Genomic DNA, 14,063 nt, shown 5'->3' with positions numbered 1-14,063 from the left:
TATTTGGCTGCACAGTTGCAGCCTTTTTTCTGGGTCAGTTAAAGTTCAAATAAATGTAGTCAATCTGAGATTGAATGCATCAGTTTTACTCAGTTTTAATTTGCCAAACCTTCCCACTTCTTACCGGTAACATATAAGCACACATAGTTGATCTTGTCATTAATAGTGACAAGATTGTACCACCAAATATATTCCTCATACCTCCTGGAAGTCAACTAAAAAAAAAGGACCTTACTCACCTGATATTGCTTGCTTGTTCATGTCTTAGACTATCCAACAATTGTAAACAGCATATTAAGTGGGCATTTTTGCTATCACATGAAGAAAAAGTAAACATGTCACATTTTAGGTCACATTCTGTAGCTCTATATTATATGGAAAAAACATAAATGAGATAAAATTGTCTTAAATTATTGAAACCTGTGAGGAATCCTCAAAAGTAACTCTCTGGGACTCCACAAATAATGACACACTCTTATTCTAGAGTGTTTTAAGAATGGGTAGAGTCCAAGTCATATTTTAACAGCTGTTTATTCTCCCTGATAGTGAATTGAAATCTCAGCCATGCCAAATCCAGTCATAAGTATAGTAGAAGAAAAATGTAAATACTTGACAAGTGTTCATGCTGTTGCTAGAGGGGAAGTATTTTATGCACATCAGGTGGTGCAATCATATTTTCAATATACTTTTTACAGTTCTGATCGCCTGTTGTGGGAACCCAGCAATTTTGGTTTCTAAACTGTGCTTTATGGCTTAGCATTATGCATGACCTTCAGTTGGGATTTATTCAACAGATCATGTTATTAATGTTCATAAAGAAATCTATAACTCAACAGATGTTGAGTTTTATTTGATATTATAAGGAACTGAAAGTCAGTATCAATTACTTATCTTCTGTAATGTATAGTTTGGGCCTTAAGTGCCCAAATCCCCAATGTTGGGATACATGTTAGAGTGACAGCCTCTTCATGAGACTGACCAGCAGGTAAGAGTTTAGATGCTTTCTTCCACTCCACACAATACTATGCAAATTTGACTGCTCCTATAAACCATTTTGTCAGAAGTCAAATTGAGGTTTTCTTAATAATACTATGCTTTTTTTTTCTTTTATTCTCTTGGCTGAATTATAACCACTTTCTTTAAGAAACCAGAAACCAGTTTTGATTCCAAGATATATCTTATTTGATTGGATTGTTCATTGAAAGTCACATACAGTATAAAAGTCTAGATGGATGCTATTAGCACTTCAATTTCAACAGTTTTTAGTGCCAAGTACTTAAATTATGCAAGCATACAGGTCAGAGAGGTCTATAATAATCTATCTTATATATATTTTATTGTAATATTTTCTTTAACCTTTAAAGGCTTAGAATGTAATTTATTGAACATAATAGTGACTACATTGAGAGTTTGTACAGTATTTCCAATGAAAGTAAAAAGACTCTAGTGTAAACAGAATTAGGCAATCATCCAAAAATCAAATACTATGAAAATCCATTGAACATTATGTTTATATGTAGTCCTGTATTACCTGTTGCACATAATTCTCACTGAAACCAATGGGAAAAGTAAATCCCAAATCAATTAGGGTTCATTATTCTCAAATAGGCTTAACACTTTGTTCTGCTTATATTTCTAGAAAGCAGTTATAAGGCTTCTAGGTCAGGGACATTTACACATAGTGGTTAAAAAATCAAGAGAGGAGCAACCATAAAAAGGATCATACAACAAACACACAAGGGCAGGACTTTGTTTGCAGCTTCCGCATCTTAAATTTTTAATCCCCTGCAGACACACTCTTCTTGGTCCCATGTAGCTATTTCTCACTTCCTACTAATCAGCATTTTTAATTCACTTGTTTTACTTACATGAAAAGTCACATTCATATGAACCTAAATGTGCATTTATACAGATATCATTTTCTAAAAAGCTAGGAATTGTTTTATGATAGGACCAGGAAATATAGAACATTGCAATTTTTAGAAAGAAAGTTTTTGGAAACATTATGATATTTGGAAATGATGTCAGATATTCAATCCATTCATTTTCTCCCTTATGCTTGTATTTGTATAGACACAAAGCCTTGAGGTGGGCAATAATTTCATTTAAGCAACTAGGAGCAAACTTATTTTGTAGAGTCTAGAATGTAATGTGTCCAAAGCATTTGATTTGAGAATAAATTCTCAGTTATTTTAATGTAGGGCCACACTTGTTTTCAAGATATATCATTTTGTGTGTATGTGTGTGTACATTGACCTTTAATGTTTGATTTAATGCATTTCAAAACCTTTATATTCCTTTTTTCTTTATATCTATTTATTTTTTCAGAAAATTAAAATGAAAACTCCAAAAAAAAAAAAAAAAGAAGAAGAAGAAGAGGAAGGAATTTTTTCCTTCCTTCCAGTTGCTCCTACCGAGAATTGTGGTCATCTTTTTCAAAGATACACAATCGTTTTAGGGTCAGCCTGGGTCATTCCTAATGCTCCCGTTCAAATCTAGGGAGAGCTGTGGCTGCATAATCAGCTATTTGTCTGCAAGAGAAAAAAGATCACCTACCACCATCTTGGGGGCAGAATTTTTGTATTCCTATAATATTAATTTTCTGGAACTGTTTTCTTTTTCTGAATCTTTTCTGACCTGGAGAACTTCTAATTGATTTATCATTTTTGTAGTTCAACTTCAGTGGTATGGCCACTCTTCAATACTTTATAATAGTTAGTTTGCAGAGGAAAAAGAAGGCTTTGCTGGGAATGTTTTTGTGAAAAAGAAGCAGCAAAATTAGTAGCGTAGGAGGAATACCAGGCAGTTTGTAAGGTAGAATAATAATGAACCATACAAGAGCAAGTTTCTCCAGATGAGCTGTTCAGAGCATCCAGGCATGGGAGGTGCGTCTGTCTCTTGTTCGATAGGCTGAGCTGATTTCTGAGGACATTCCTCCTTGAGGCTTCTCCTTAGTGTCCCTAGTTTTTGCTCAGCCTTCATTTGAGAAAGGCAATCTTTCCTTGTCTGGATACTTAGAGCAGAAATTGAATATCAAAACTTCAAGAACTCTGGTCAGATTGCAGCCTCTGGCTGCCCACAATCATAGCGCTCCAAAAATTCATCAAAAAAAGTCTCCAACGCCTTTTTTTTTAACAATCAGCTGGCAGTCGGAGATCTAAGCCAACTGCTGAGGTGATAACAGCAATCCGAGCAGAGGCTCGAGATCATGCTGCATTTTAAAAGACACCAACAGCTTATTCCGTCACCTAACAACAGAAGAAGTAATCAGAGCTCTCCTGCTCGGCCGTTGGGTAAAATAACTGGCTGCCGGGAGGTTTCTAGAACACTCTTCTCTCTCAACTAATGTAGAATAATGTGGGACCAGAAAATTAACTTGTCCAGTTTGCCATTATATTGTACCATCCTTCACAAATCAGTTGCTCTCAGGTTATTCCAAGAAGCAAAGCCACCGATGGCTATCCATTCAAAATGGATGGGCCAACAAGGGCAGGTGAAATGCACGTCAATGTATTTTTTTAAAAAATGCTACACTGATAAAATTGTCACAATTACAACTCATACTCTGCTTATTTTAATAGCGCCAGATGGAGTTTCCTTGGCAAAACGCTCAAGAAGAAGTGAATCGCAAAAGGCTGCAGAGCAATTGATAAGGGAGCGAGAGATGACGCGCAAGGAAGGAATACTTGAGAAAGAGGAGCTTGGTAAAGATCCCAAAGAAGCAGCTCTAACAGAAGAGCTGCTAGCCCACCAAAGACCAAGTCTTAGAGGAGACCAGGCACTAAAACCTGAACTTGTGACAAGAAAAAGAGAATGGGAAAGAGAATCCATAGAATCAGAACTGGCCAGTTTAGAAAAAGAAATAACCCCCAAGGATGGAAAAATTGAGAGCATGGCAAAAGCAGAAGAAATGGCAAGAGACAGAGAAAGATTTCTAGGGGGATCCAGATCAGAAGAGGAGGAAGCTGAAGGCGCTCAAGTTAGTGAGGAGTTAAGAGCAGCAAAGAGAGAACAGGTGCGACGGCAAATCGCTGAGGGAAAAGAAGACGTAGAAGTGACTGAGGCACCAAAAGCTTTAAAGACAAGAGAATTAGAAGGAATTAAGGCAGTGGACAGAGACATGCTTGAAGCAAAAGAAAAGATGAAAGGAGAATATAAGACAGCTAAAGATTGGGAGGCAACATTTGCAGAAAAGATCCGTATGGGAGAGGTACCAGAAAAGGTGGAAGAAGCTGAACCCAAAGAGAAGGTCACTTTTCAAGAAAAAAAACCATAAAGCAGAGGCCGAAAGAAAAGCTGGCATAATGGAAAAGGAAAGAAAGGATGAGGCATTTTTGAGGGAAGATGAAGAGGGAAAATATGAATTGAGGCCTATTTCCCCTATGGAAGCAGGACTTAGACCACCACAATTAAAAATGAAGGATGAAGATGAAACAGCAGCTGCTGCAGAAAAGGCAAACACTGGTGGAAGAGAGGTTCCATCTGAGATGGCAGAAACAGTCCAAGACATTTCATCCAGATGGGATGAAGATTTATACCAAGAATATCCAGATGTTACTGGGATGAAAGCCATATCTACAGAAGATTTAACCTTCAAGAAAATAAAGCCTTTGGTGGGTGAGGCCTTCCTCGACCATGAAATTGAAATAACTGAGGAGGACAAGTTAGCAGGCAAACCATATTCTGAAAGAGAGAAAGACAGACAAGAAAGAGCAAAAGATATTTTAGCATTTGAACAAACAGCCCAAGGAGAAAAGGCTATAGTACAACCTGTAGAAAGAGGAGTTGAAGAAAGAGGAAAAGAAGAGAGGCTAAAGTCCAAAATGGCAGCTCCAGAAGAGAAACTGGACTTGGAGAAAGAAGGGCTTTATATTGAACCTGACTTAGAATCTATGGCAGGATTGATGGAAGAATTAGCGGAGAAGGAAAAGGCAAAAGGAAAGATGTGGGTTGAAGAGGCAGAAGGAGAAATAAAAGGATTGTCTCCAAGACAGAAAATGATTGAGGAAGAACAGAAAGCACTGAGAAGAAAGGCAGAAATTGAAGAGGGAGGCACTGAGATGGCACTTAAAGGAGAGGCAGAAATAGTTGAGACAGAAGTTAAAACTAAAGGGAAAGTAGAAAAAGGAGAGGTAGGAAAGAAAATGGAATATCCATGGGAATCAGAAGGAGACATGGCACTTAAAAGGGAGACAGCAACTGGAGAGGCTAAAGTTGATGTGGGACGTGAGGGGCAGTTAGAAGTCACAGAGGCAGAAGCTGACATGACACTTAAAGGGGAGGCAGAAAGAAGACACACTAAAGCTACATTGCTACCCAAAGACAGGTTAGATGCTGAAGAAGCAAAAGCTGACATAACACTTAAAGAGGAGGAAGAAACTGGACGTGTCAAAGCTAAAGTGGGACCTAAAGGGGAATTATATCCTGAAGAAGCAGAAGCTGAGATGATACTTGAAAGAGAGGCAGAAACTGGACGTGTCAAAGTTAAGGTGGGACATAAAGGAGGGTTATATCCTGAAGAAGCAGAAGCTGAGATGGCACGTAAAGAAGAAGCAGAGCCTGGACGTGTCAAAGCTAAGGTGGGACCTAAAGGAGGGTTATATGCTGAAGAAGAAGCTGAGATGGCATTTGAAAGAGAAGCAGAACCTGGACGTGTCAAAGCTAAGGTGGAACCTAAAGGGGAGTTATATGCTGAAGAAGAAGAAGACGCTGAGATGGCACTTGAAAGAGAAGCAGAACCTGGACGTGTCAAAGCTAGGGTGGAACCTAAAGGGGAGTTATATGCTGAAGAAGAAGAAGCTGAGATGGCACTTGAAAGAGAAGCAGAACCTGGACGTGTCAAAGCTAAGGTGGAACCTAAAGGGGAGTTATATCCTGAAGAAGACGAAGAAGCTGAGATGGCACTTGAAAGAGAAGCAGAGCCTGGACTTATCAAAGCTAAAGTGAGACCTAAAGGGGAGTTATATGCTGTAGAAGAAGAAGCTGAGATGATACTTGAAAGAGAGGCAGAAACTGGACGTGTCAAAGTTAAGGTGGGACATAAAGGGGAATTATATCCTGAAGAAGCAGAAGCTGAGATGATACTTGAAAGAGAGGCAGAAACTGAACATGTCAAAGTTAAGTTGGTACCTAAAGGAGGGTTATATCCTGAAGAAGCAGAAGCTGAGATGGCACATAAAGGAGAAGCAGAGCCTGGACGTGTCAAAGCTAAGGTGGGACCTAAAGGGGAGTTATATCCTGAAGAAGAAGAAGCTGAGATGGCACGTAAAAGAGAAGCAGAGCCTGGACTTATCAAAGCTAAAGTGAGACCTAAAGGGGAGTTATATGCTGCAGAAGAAGAAGCTGAGATGATACTTGAAAGAGAGGCAGAAACTGGACGTGTCAAAGTTAAGGTGGGACTTAAAGGGGACTTATATCCTGAAGAAGCAGAAGCTGAGATGATACTTGAAAGAGAGGCAGAAACTGAACGCGTCAAAGTTAAGTTGGTACCTAAAGGAGGGTTATATCCTGAAGAAGCAGAAGCTGAGATGGCACGTAAAGGAGAAGCAGAGCCTGGACGTGTCAAAGCTAAGGTGGGACCTAAAGGAGGGTTATATCCTGAAGAAGCAGAAGCTGAGATGGCACGTAAAGGAGAAGCAGAGCCTGGGCATGTCAAAGATAAGATGGGACCTAAAGGAGGGTTATATCCTGAAGAAGCAGAAGCTGAGATGGCACTTGAAAGAGGAGCAGAGCCTGGAGGTGTCAAAGTTAAGGTGGGACCAGAAGGGGAGTTATATGCTGAAGAAGCAGAACCTGAGATGGCACTTGAAAGAGAGGCAGAAACTGGACGTGTGAAAGATAAGATGGGACCTAAAGGATGGTTATATCCTGAAGACGAAGAAGCTGAGATCACACTTGAAAAAGAAGCAGAGCCTGGACTTGTCAAAGCTAAAGTGGAACCTAAAGGGGAGTTATATCCTGAAGACGAAGAAGCTGAGATCACACTTGAAAGAGAAGCAGAGCCTGGACTTGTCAAAGCTAAAGTGGAACCTAAAGGGGAGTTATATCCTGAAGACGAAGAAGCTGAGATGGCACTTGAAAGAGAAGCAGAGCCTGGACATGTCAAAGCTAAGGTGGGACCTAAAGGAGGGTTGTATCTTGAAGAAGCAGAAGCTGAGATGGCACTTGAAAGAGAAGCAGAGCCTGGACATGTCAAAGCTAAGGTGGGACCTAAAGGAGGGTTGTATCTTGAAGAAGCAGAAGCTGAGATGGCACTTGAAAGAGAAGCAGAGCCTGGACATGTCAAAGCTAAGGTGGGACCTAAAGGAGGGTTGTATCTTGAAGAAGCAGAAGCTGAGATGGCACTTGAAAGAGAAGCAGAGCCTGGACATGTCAAAGCTAAGGTGGGACCTAAAGGAGGGTTGTATCTTGAAGAAGCAGAAGCTGAGATGGCACTTGAAAGAGAAGCAGAGCCTGGACTTATCAAAGCTAAAGTGGGACCAGAAGGGGAGTTATATGCTGAAGAAGAAGAAGCTGAGATGGCATTTAAAGGAGAAGCAGAGCCTGGACTTGTCAAAGCTAGGGTGGGACCTAAAGAGGAGTTATATCCTGAAGAAGAAGAAGCTGAGATGGCACGTAAAAGAGAAGCAGAGCGTGGACTTGTCAAAGCTAGGGTGGGACCTCAAGGGGAGTTATATCCTGAAGCAGAAGAAGAAGAAGAAGCTGGTATGGCACTTAAAAGAGAAGTAGAGCCTGGACTTGTCAAAGCTAAGGTGGGACCTAAAGGAGGGTTGTATCTTGAAGAAGCAGAAGCTGAGATGGCACTTGAAAGAGAAGCAGAGCCTGGACGTGTAAAAGTTAAGGTGGGACTAGAAGGGGAGTTATATGCTGAAGAAGCAGAACCTGAGATGGCACTTGAAAGAGAGGCAGAAACTGGACGTGTGAAAGCTAAGGTGGTACCTGAAGGGGAGTTATATGCTGTACAAGCAGAAGCTGAGGTGACGTTTAAAAGTGAAGCAGAAACTGGACGTGTCAAAGCTAAGGTGATACCTAAAGGAGACTTATATGCTGAAGAAGCAGAAGCTGAGGTGACACTTGAAAGAGAGGCCGAAACTGGACTGATTAAAGCTAAGATGGTACCTAGAGGGAAGTTACATGCTGAAGAAGCAGAAGCTGAGGTGACAATTTCATGGAAAGCAGAGACTGGACAGATTAAAGCTAAGGTGGGACCTAAAGGAGAGTTAGATGCTGAAGCAGCTGAAGCTGAGTTGACAGTTGCATGGAAAGCAGAAACTAGACAGGTCAAAGCTAAAATGGCACCTAAAGAGGAGTTATATGCTGAAGAAGCAGAAGCTGAAATGATACTTAAAAAAGAGGCAGAAACTGGACAACCAGACAAGATATTAACTGAAGGGTGGTTAGATGTTGCAGAAGCAGAAGCTGAGTTGACAGTTAAGGGAAAAGCAAAAACTATAGAGGCAGAATCTCATAAGATAGCTGAAAGGGAATTAGAAGTCAAAATGGCAGAATCTGAGGGGATACTTAAAAAGGGGACAGAAGGCAAGGTCGCCTTGAAATGGAAGCCAGATACTGGAGAGGCTGAGGTGATATCTAAAGGGGAATTAGAATTTGAAGAAGCAGAAGCTGAGTTGCCATTTAAAGAAAAAGCAATAGAGAAAACACTTAAACCAAAGGCAGTAATTATAGAGGAAGAGGCTGATGTGATACCTAAAGAGGAATTAGACGTCAAAGAGGCAGAAACTGAGGGGACGCTTAAAAGGGAGGCAGAAACTGGATTGGCCAAAGCTAAGGTGGTGCCTAAAGAGGAGTTAGGTGCTGAAGAAGCAGAAGCGGAGATGATACTTAAGAGGAAAGGAGAAAGTATGGAAGCAGAGTCTGAAATAATAGCTGGAAAGGACTTAGAAGCAGAAGAGGCAGAAGCTGAGGGGACACTTAAAAAGAAGGCAGAAGGCAAGGTAGCCTTGGAACAGAAGGCAAAAGCTGTAAAGCCAGAGACTGAGGAAGCGTTTGAAGAGGAGGCAGAAGTTAAAGTTGTACCAAAACGCCAGGAAACAGAAGATTCAGAAGCAAAGGGAGAAGTGCTTTCTGTGGTTATAGGAGCTCTGAATGAAACCACCTTTGGAGATCAAGGGTTAGTCACCAGGAGAGAAGAAATTATAGCAGAAATAAAACATACTTCTGAATCAGCCCCACAAAAAGAAACATTTATTGGAGGAGATATGAAAAAGCAGGAGATGAAAAAAGAACCTGGTCTCCAAACTGGAGTATCTGACAAAGCTGAAACAAGGGAAACATTTCTTTACATGGAAGTACAGGAGGAAGTCATAGCTCCTGAAGAAGAGAAGGAACAGGATGAATCAGACACAGGAGAAGAGATGAGAGAAGGGATGATAACACTTGCAGATGTAGAAGAAGCTCTCTTAATAGGGATACAGCAGCTGATAACAGAAGTATCACAGATCAATGAAAAAGATAAAGATAAAGAAGAACCTCTGATGGAAAGATCAGCAGAAGAGGAATCACCTCAGGAGTGTGCTACAAGTGAAGATTTTTTTGCTATTGTAGTAAATGAAGAAAGGGAGACCATTGAGAGCAGTAACAGTGAGGGAGAAGGAATTGGGGAGCATTCAGAAGAAGAAACAGGAGAGCCTTCAGAAGAAGGAACAGGGGAGCCTTCAGAAGAAGGAACAAGGGAGCCTTCGGAAGAAGAAACAAGGGAGACTTCGGAAGAAGGAACAGGGGAGCCTTCAGAAGAAACCCCTTCAGATGAAAAAGATGGAAATATAAACTGTGAAATGGGATTGGAGGAGACTACAGATGAAACAATCACAATGACAAATACCATTCTTTGGAGCTCCCAGGAGTATGAAAGAGAGTGTCACCAAGATCCTACTGGATCTGATTGAGAAGGCAGACACCTAGACTGAAGGTGAGCATGTGCTGATATATAAATTCCCTTTTCACTTCTATGAGTGGTATATGACTTCTTCAATTTCAGATCCTCTACTAGAAGTCTGGGAGTTTGAGGGTTCTAATACACTGCATATCAGACCAGTGGTGATAGATGTAGTGGTATTAAGTGACAGCAACATCAGGAAGAAGGAGTATGAGATGTTAGAGAAGTATCAGGACCTGAAGGAGAAACAAAGAGGATGTGGAAAATAAAGACCAAAGTGGTCTCATAGTGGTAGTAAGAGCACTTGGAGCTGCGATTCTTAAGCTGGGTGAGTGGCTCCATCAGATTCCGTGGACAACATCAGAGATCTCTGCCCGAAGAGTGTAATGCTAAGAACAGTTAAGGTACTGTACTCAAGCTTCTGATAGAGGACCCCAGATTGAGGAAAATACAAACAACTCAAAGGGGTGAGAAGGGAATTTTTAAATTATTATATATTTGTCAAATCATGTCTACTGTCTCAGCTCTGGTCCCAGTGTGTCACGGATTAATTAAATGCATTAAGGCCTGCTTCACACTGGCCCATAATATGGTGCAGTTTTCATTTGGCATATTATCTGAAGCTCTCCACTGTGGTCTGTCAACTGTGGGGTATAGTGTACATTTATATATAAACCCAGCCAAGAACATTTCTTCTTTGGGAAAAAAATGATTGTAGATTAGAGTTATTTAAACAAGTTATTTACTAATTGATTTAGCACCTTGAAACCACGTTTCCTGATGAGTTTATAGCAGCTTATGGGATAAGGTTTACGTCTGTATTCCACTGTAGTAATGCTTACCGTTATTTGAGCTATAGATTTGGTGTTTAATTAAAGTTGGGTTTTTCCTCTGCACAGCTAGTTCAGTTATCTGACTTAGCAATAGGTTGCATACTAGGTGTGTCCCAAGTGGTGAGAAGGTTTTGGGTGAAGACTGCTGATCTGGGTTTGGCTTCCTTTGCTGCAGAAGATAATTAATAATCTACCTAGTTCGGTACTACTTGAGCTTATTTCAAAATAAAGCTCAACCTACAGTTTAAGCATTTCAAAAAGCATTTCATTACTACCCAATCAATCACCCAGAGGAATTCACCTCTTTGTCCATAGATATACAATACTAGCTGATAGACCTTGGATTTCCTCTTCCTCCTCCTCAGTTTCATATTCAATCCTTGCTTAAATCATTCCTAGCTGGTGAAGAAGAGAGAGGGAGGGGAAGATACTTTTTCCCAAATGCTAAAGTTGTCCCCAGTTATTTCCTTGTCATTCTTAGCCACTTATGTGCAATTTCCCTGACACTGGCAGTTTGGTCTGCTGATCAATAGGGCACTTTAATACATCCTTCTGGCCCCATTAACACTTTATCTAAACCCTCAACTTAAAATTGAACTCATAAGTATTTTCTTCAACCTGGTGTGCTCCAGATGTAGAACCTTTGCATTTCCCCACCACCCGTCTGGTTTATCATTAAATCTCAGTCCTTCAAAAGCAGTCCAGTTAATGGGATACCAAATATACCACATTATAGTATTTTCTAGTTGTAATCTCACCCTCTGCTGCCGGCCATATACATTAACCCGAGACTGAGGCCAGAGTTACACTTTTTGCTTGCCCCGTTGCCAATAAAGGCCACTTGCCACTTCTTATTGTTCCTTGGAAAAAGTGAGTAGGTACCCTGCATATGAAACAACTGAAAGCCAGGGAAGCCATTGCAATGTTACATCATTAGCATAGATCTCTCCTTCCTGATACAAAAGTAGAGAAGAAAGGCTTAGGTATTTTGCTTCTAAAAGTGCTAGAGTTCCCTAACTTCAAATTCTGAAGCACAAGATATGCTAATCAGAAACTAAATATTGAATGGTAAATAGTATGCTAATTATTGTTTGCATGTGAACCGTTCTTAGGTTTAAAAACAGCCCTGTCCTCCACTAAAATTGAGAAAGAATATGTCCCTCTTTAATGGGCTCTATTAAAATAAATCATTTTTATTGCTTTAAGAACCCACAGCTATTTTTTAAAATGTTGGGGCTGTACTTGTCTCTTTTAAATTTCCAAATAATTATCTCCTGTACAAGTGTTTCTCAATTGTGGCAACTTTAAACTGTGTGGATTTCAACTCCCAGAATTCTTCAGGCAACTTTGCTGAGGAATTCTGCAAGTTGGAGTCCACACAGCTTAAAGTTGCCAAGGTTGAGATACACTGCTCTGTATCCTGTAAACTAATAGTGTATTTGTTTGTTTTCCCAGAATGCTTTGCGGTTGGAACTTCACATCTCATCATTGCTGCCTCAAGACTTGGTGGAAACACAGACTTATTCAAGCATCTTCTTATATTCTTTTGATGCTTGTCATCCATCTTTCCATTGTTGTTCTGATTACCATGATCATTTAATAACTTTTTTCAAGGAAATCATTCTAGATCGGTGCCACCTGGGGTAACTGCCCTCTTTGATTTCTTCACACACATCTGCCACTATGCACCAGGACTGCTCCAGACAAATGAAATCTTATCTAGCCTATTTCATTAATAGCATTCCTTTATAATTCTGAAAACAATAATGATGAGGCCTGTATAACAGCTGCCGCACATTTCTTTTAAAAACAAAACAGAAATATTATGTAATGGGAACTTTCCCAAAATCAACCAGCTAATTCTGCTGCACAGTAAGGGTCACTTGAAGTCTTTATGTAGAACAATAAAACACCTGCAAACAGATTTGAACATTTGTATGCATTTTATTGCCTGCCTTCTTCCCTTTGTATTTTAGACCTTCTTTTTAAATTTAGCATAAGCAAGGGAAGTGCTTAAAGTTCACTCACATTCTCCAAAAAGTCATACAGAGTGACAAAGATTGTTATTGGTTGAATTTAATTCTGTACATAATGTAGAAGATTGAGCCAAATTGATTGATAGCTAAAAGGGGAGCTGAATCATTTGTAAAGACCAATATAGGTAATCCTTGAGTTGCAACTGTAATGGAGCCTGCCCTTAATGGTTGTAACTCATAATGGTTGTAAAGCAGGTCGGTTATGTGACTGATCTGATTTTATGACTTTTTTTTGCAGTGTTCATTAAGTGAACCTTACAGTCATTAAGCAAACATATAATTCTCTATTACCTGTTTTCCCCCCCAAACCAGAAATAAATGTTGGTGTTTGGAAAACCATCATAAAGTGTGGTGCCATGAACTTTGGGATGCTGCAAATGGCCGTAAATGATCCCAGTTGCCAACTGCCGAAAATGTGATCACATGACTGGGAGGTGACCATCCAAACTTTGAATCTGGGTCATAAGCACCTAGCCCTAGTACAGGGGGTCAAACTTGCGTCGTCACAGTGTCATGTGATATATTGTGACTTTTCCCCCTTCGCTAAACTGGGTGTGGGCATGGGCAGTGCACGATGCATCTGGACTGTGGGCCCCGAGTTTGACAGCCCTGCCCTAATAGGTCCATCAGAACTTCAAATGGTCGCTAGGCAACCAGTAATAAGTCAAGGACTACCTAATAATCGGATTGCTGCTGTATGCTGTATGTTGTGTGCTGCTGTAGGAAGAAACAAGGATAATTCTGTCATATAACATTTTATATCTTTCCACTGCCTTTTGTCATGGGCTTGGATTCAGACTGGGACATGCTTGAACAGAAGGTATGGGGACTGAAAATCTCTCGTTTTGCACTGCGTTTTATGCCATGGTTCCCAGGAATCCAGACATTGTCTAGACAGGTTATATCATTTATCAGCATAGCTGCCTTGAAAAGTACTTATATATGATAGATTCTAGATTCAACAAAGCTTTATGTTATTGTGCAGAAATTCCACTTACATCTGCTCACAAAGAAATTCACACAAAAAAAGAAGAGTATGAGAAAAAGATCTCTGACCGATCCTTACATTTTAAACTGAAAAGCTGAGGAGAAAGAGTGATGCCAGAATACCAAATCAATAAGGTTACCAAATCCATCAAAGCCAGACTGTTTCAGCATTCTACATGTGTCTCAAAGTTTTCTTGTAATTTTCCCATTGGCTATTATGAAACCTGCAAGTTTAATGTATTGGCAGCTGTTCTTTCAACACAAAAACTATTCTGGTTAAAGCTCTTAAATTTATTCTTTCTAAGCCTATAG

At 40.1% G+C, this 14,063-nt stretch overlaps 1 protein-coding gene across 1 annotated transcript in view; it reads left to right on the top strand.

Annotated features, from left to right (window-relative positions):
* ERICH3 (glutamate rich 3) overlaps positions 1-12,652 on the top strand; it is a 71,604-nt gene extending 58,952 nt beyond the window's left edge. The window contains 3 exon segments of the mRNA XM_087960478.1: positions 3,582-4,269; positions 4,271-9,928; positions 12,184-12,652. Coding sequence (XP_087816604.1) covers positions 3,582-4,269; positions 4,271-9,905 — 6,323 coding nt within the window. The 3' untranslated portion in view covers positions 9,906-9,928; positions 12,184-12,652.
* The last annotated feature ends 1,411 nt before the right edge of the window (positions 12,653-14,063 follow it).

The sequence above is a fragment of the Notechis scutatus genome, chromosome 3 (genome assembly GCF_049901735.1).
Source record: "Notechis scutatus isolate UNSWTSFEM ecotype Mainland chromosome 3, rNotScu1.2, whole genome shotgun sequence".
NCBI classification, from domain to species: domain Eukaryota; kingdom Metazoa; phylum Chordata; class Lepidosauria; order Squamata; family Elapidae; genus Notechis; species Notechis scutatus.
The sequence above is the reverse complement of the archived record's forward strand: the minus strand, read 5'-3'. Positions and strand labels throughout refer to the sequence as shown.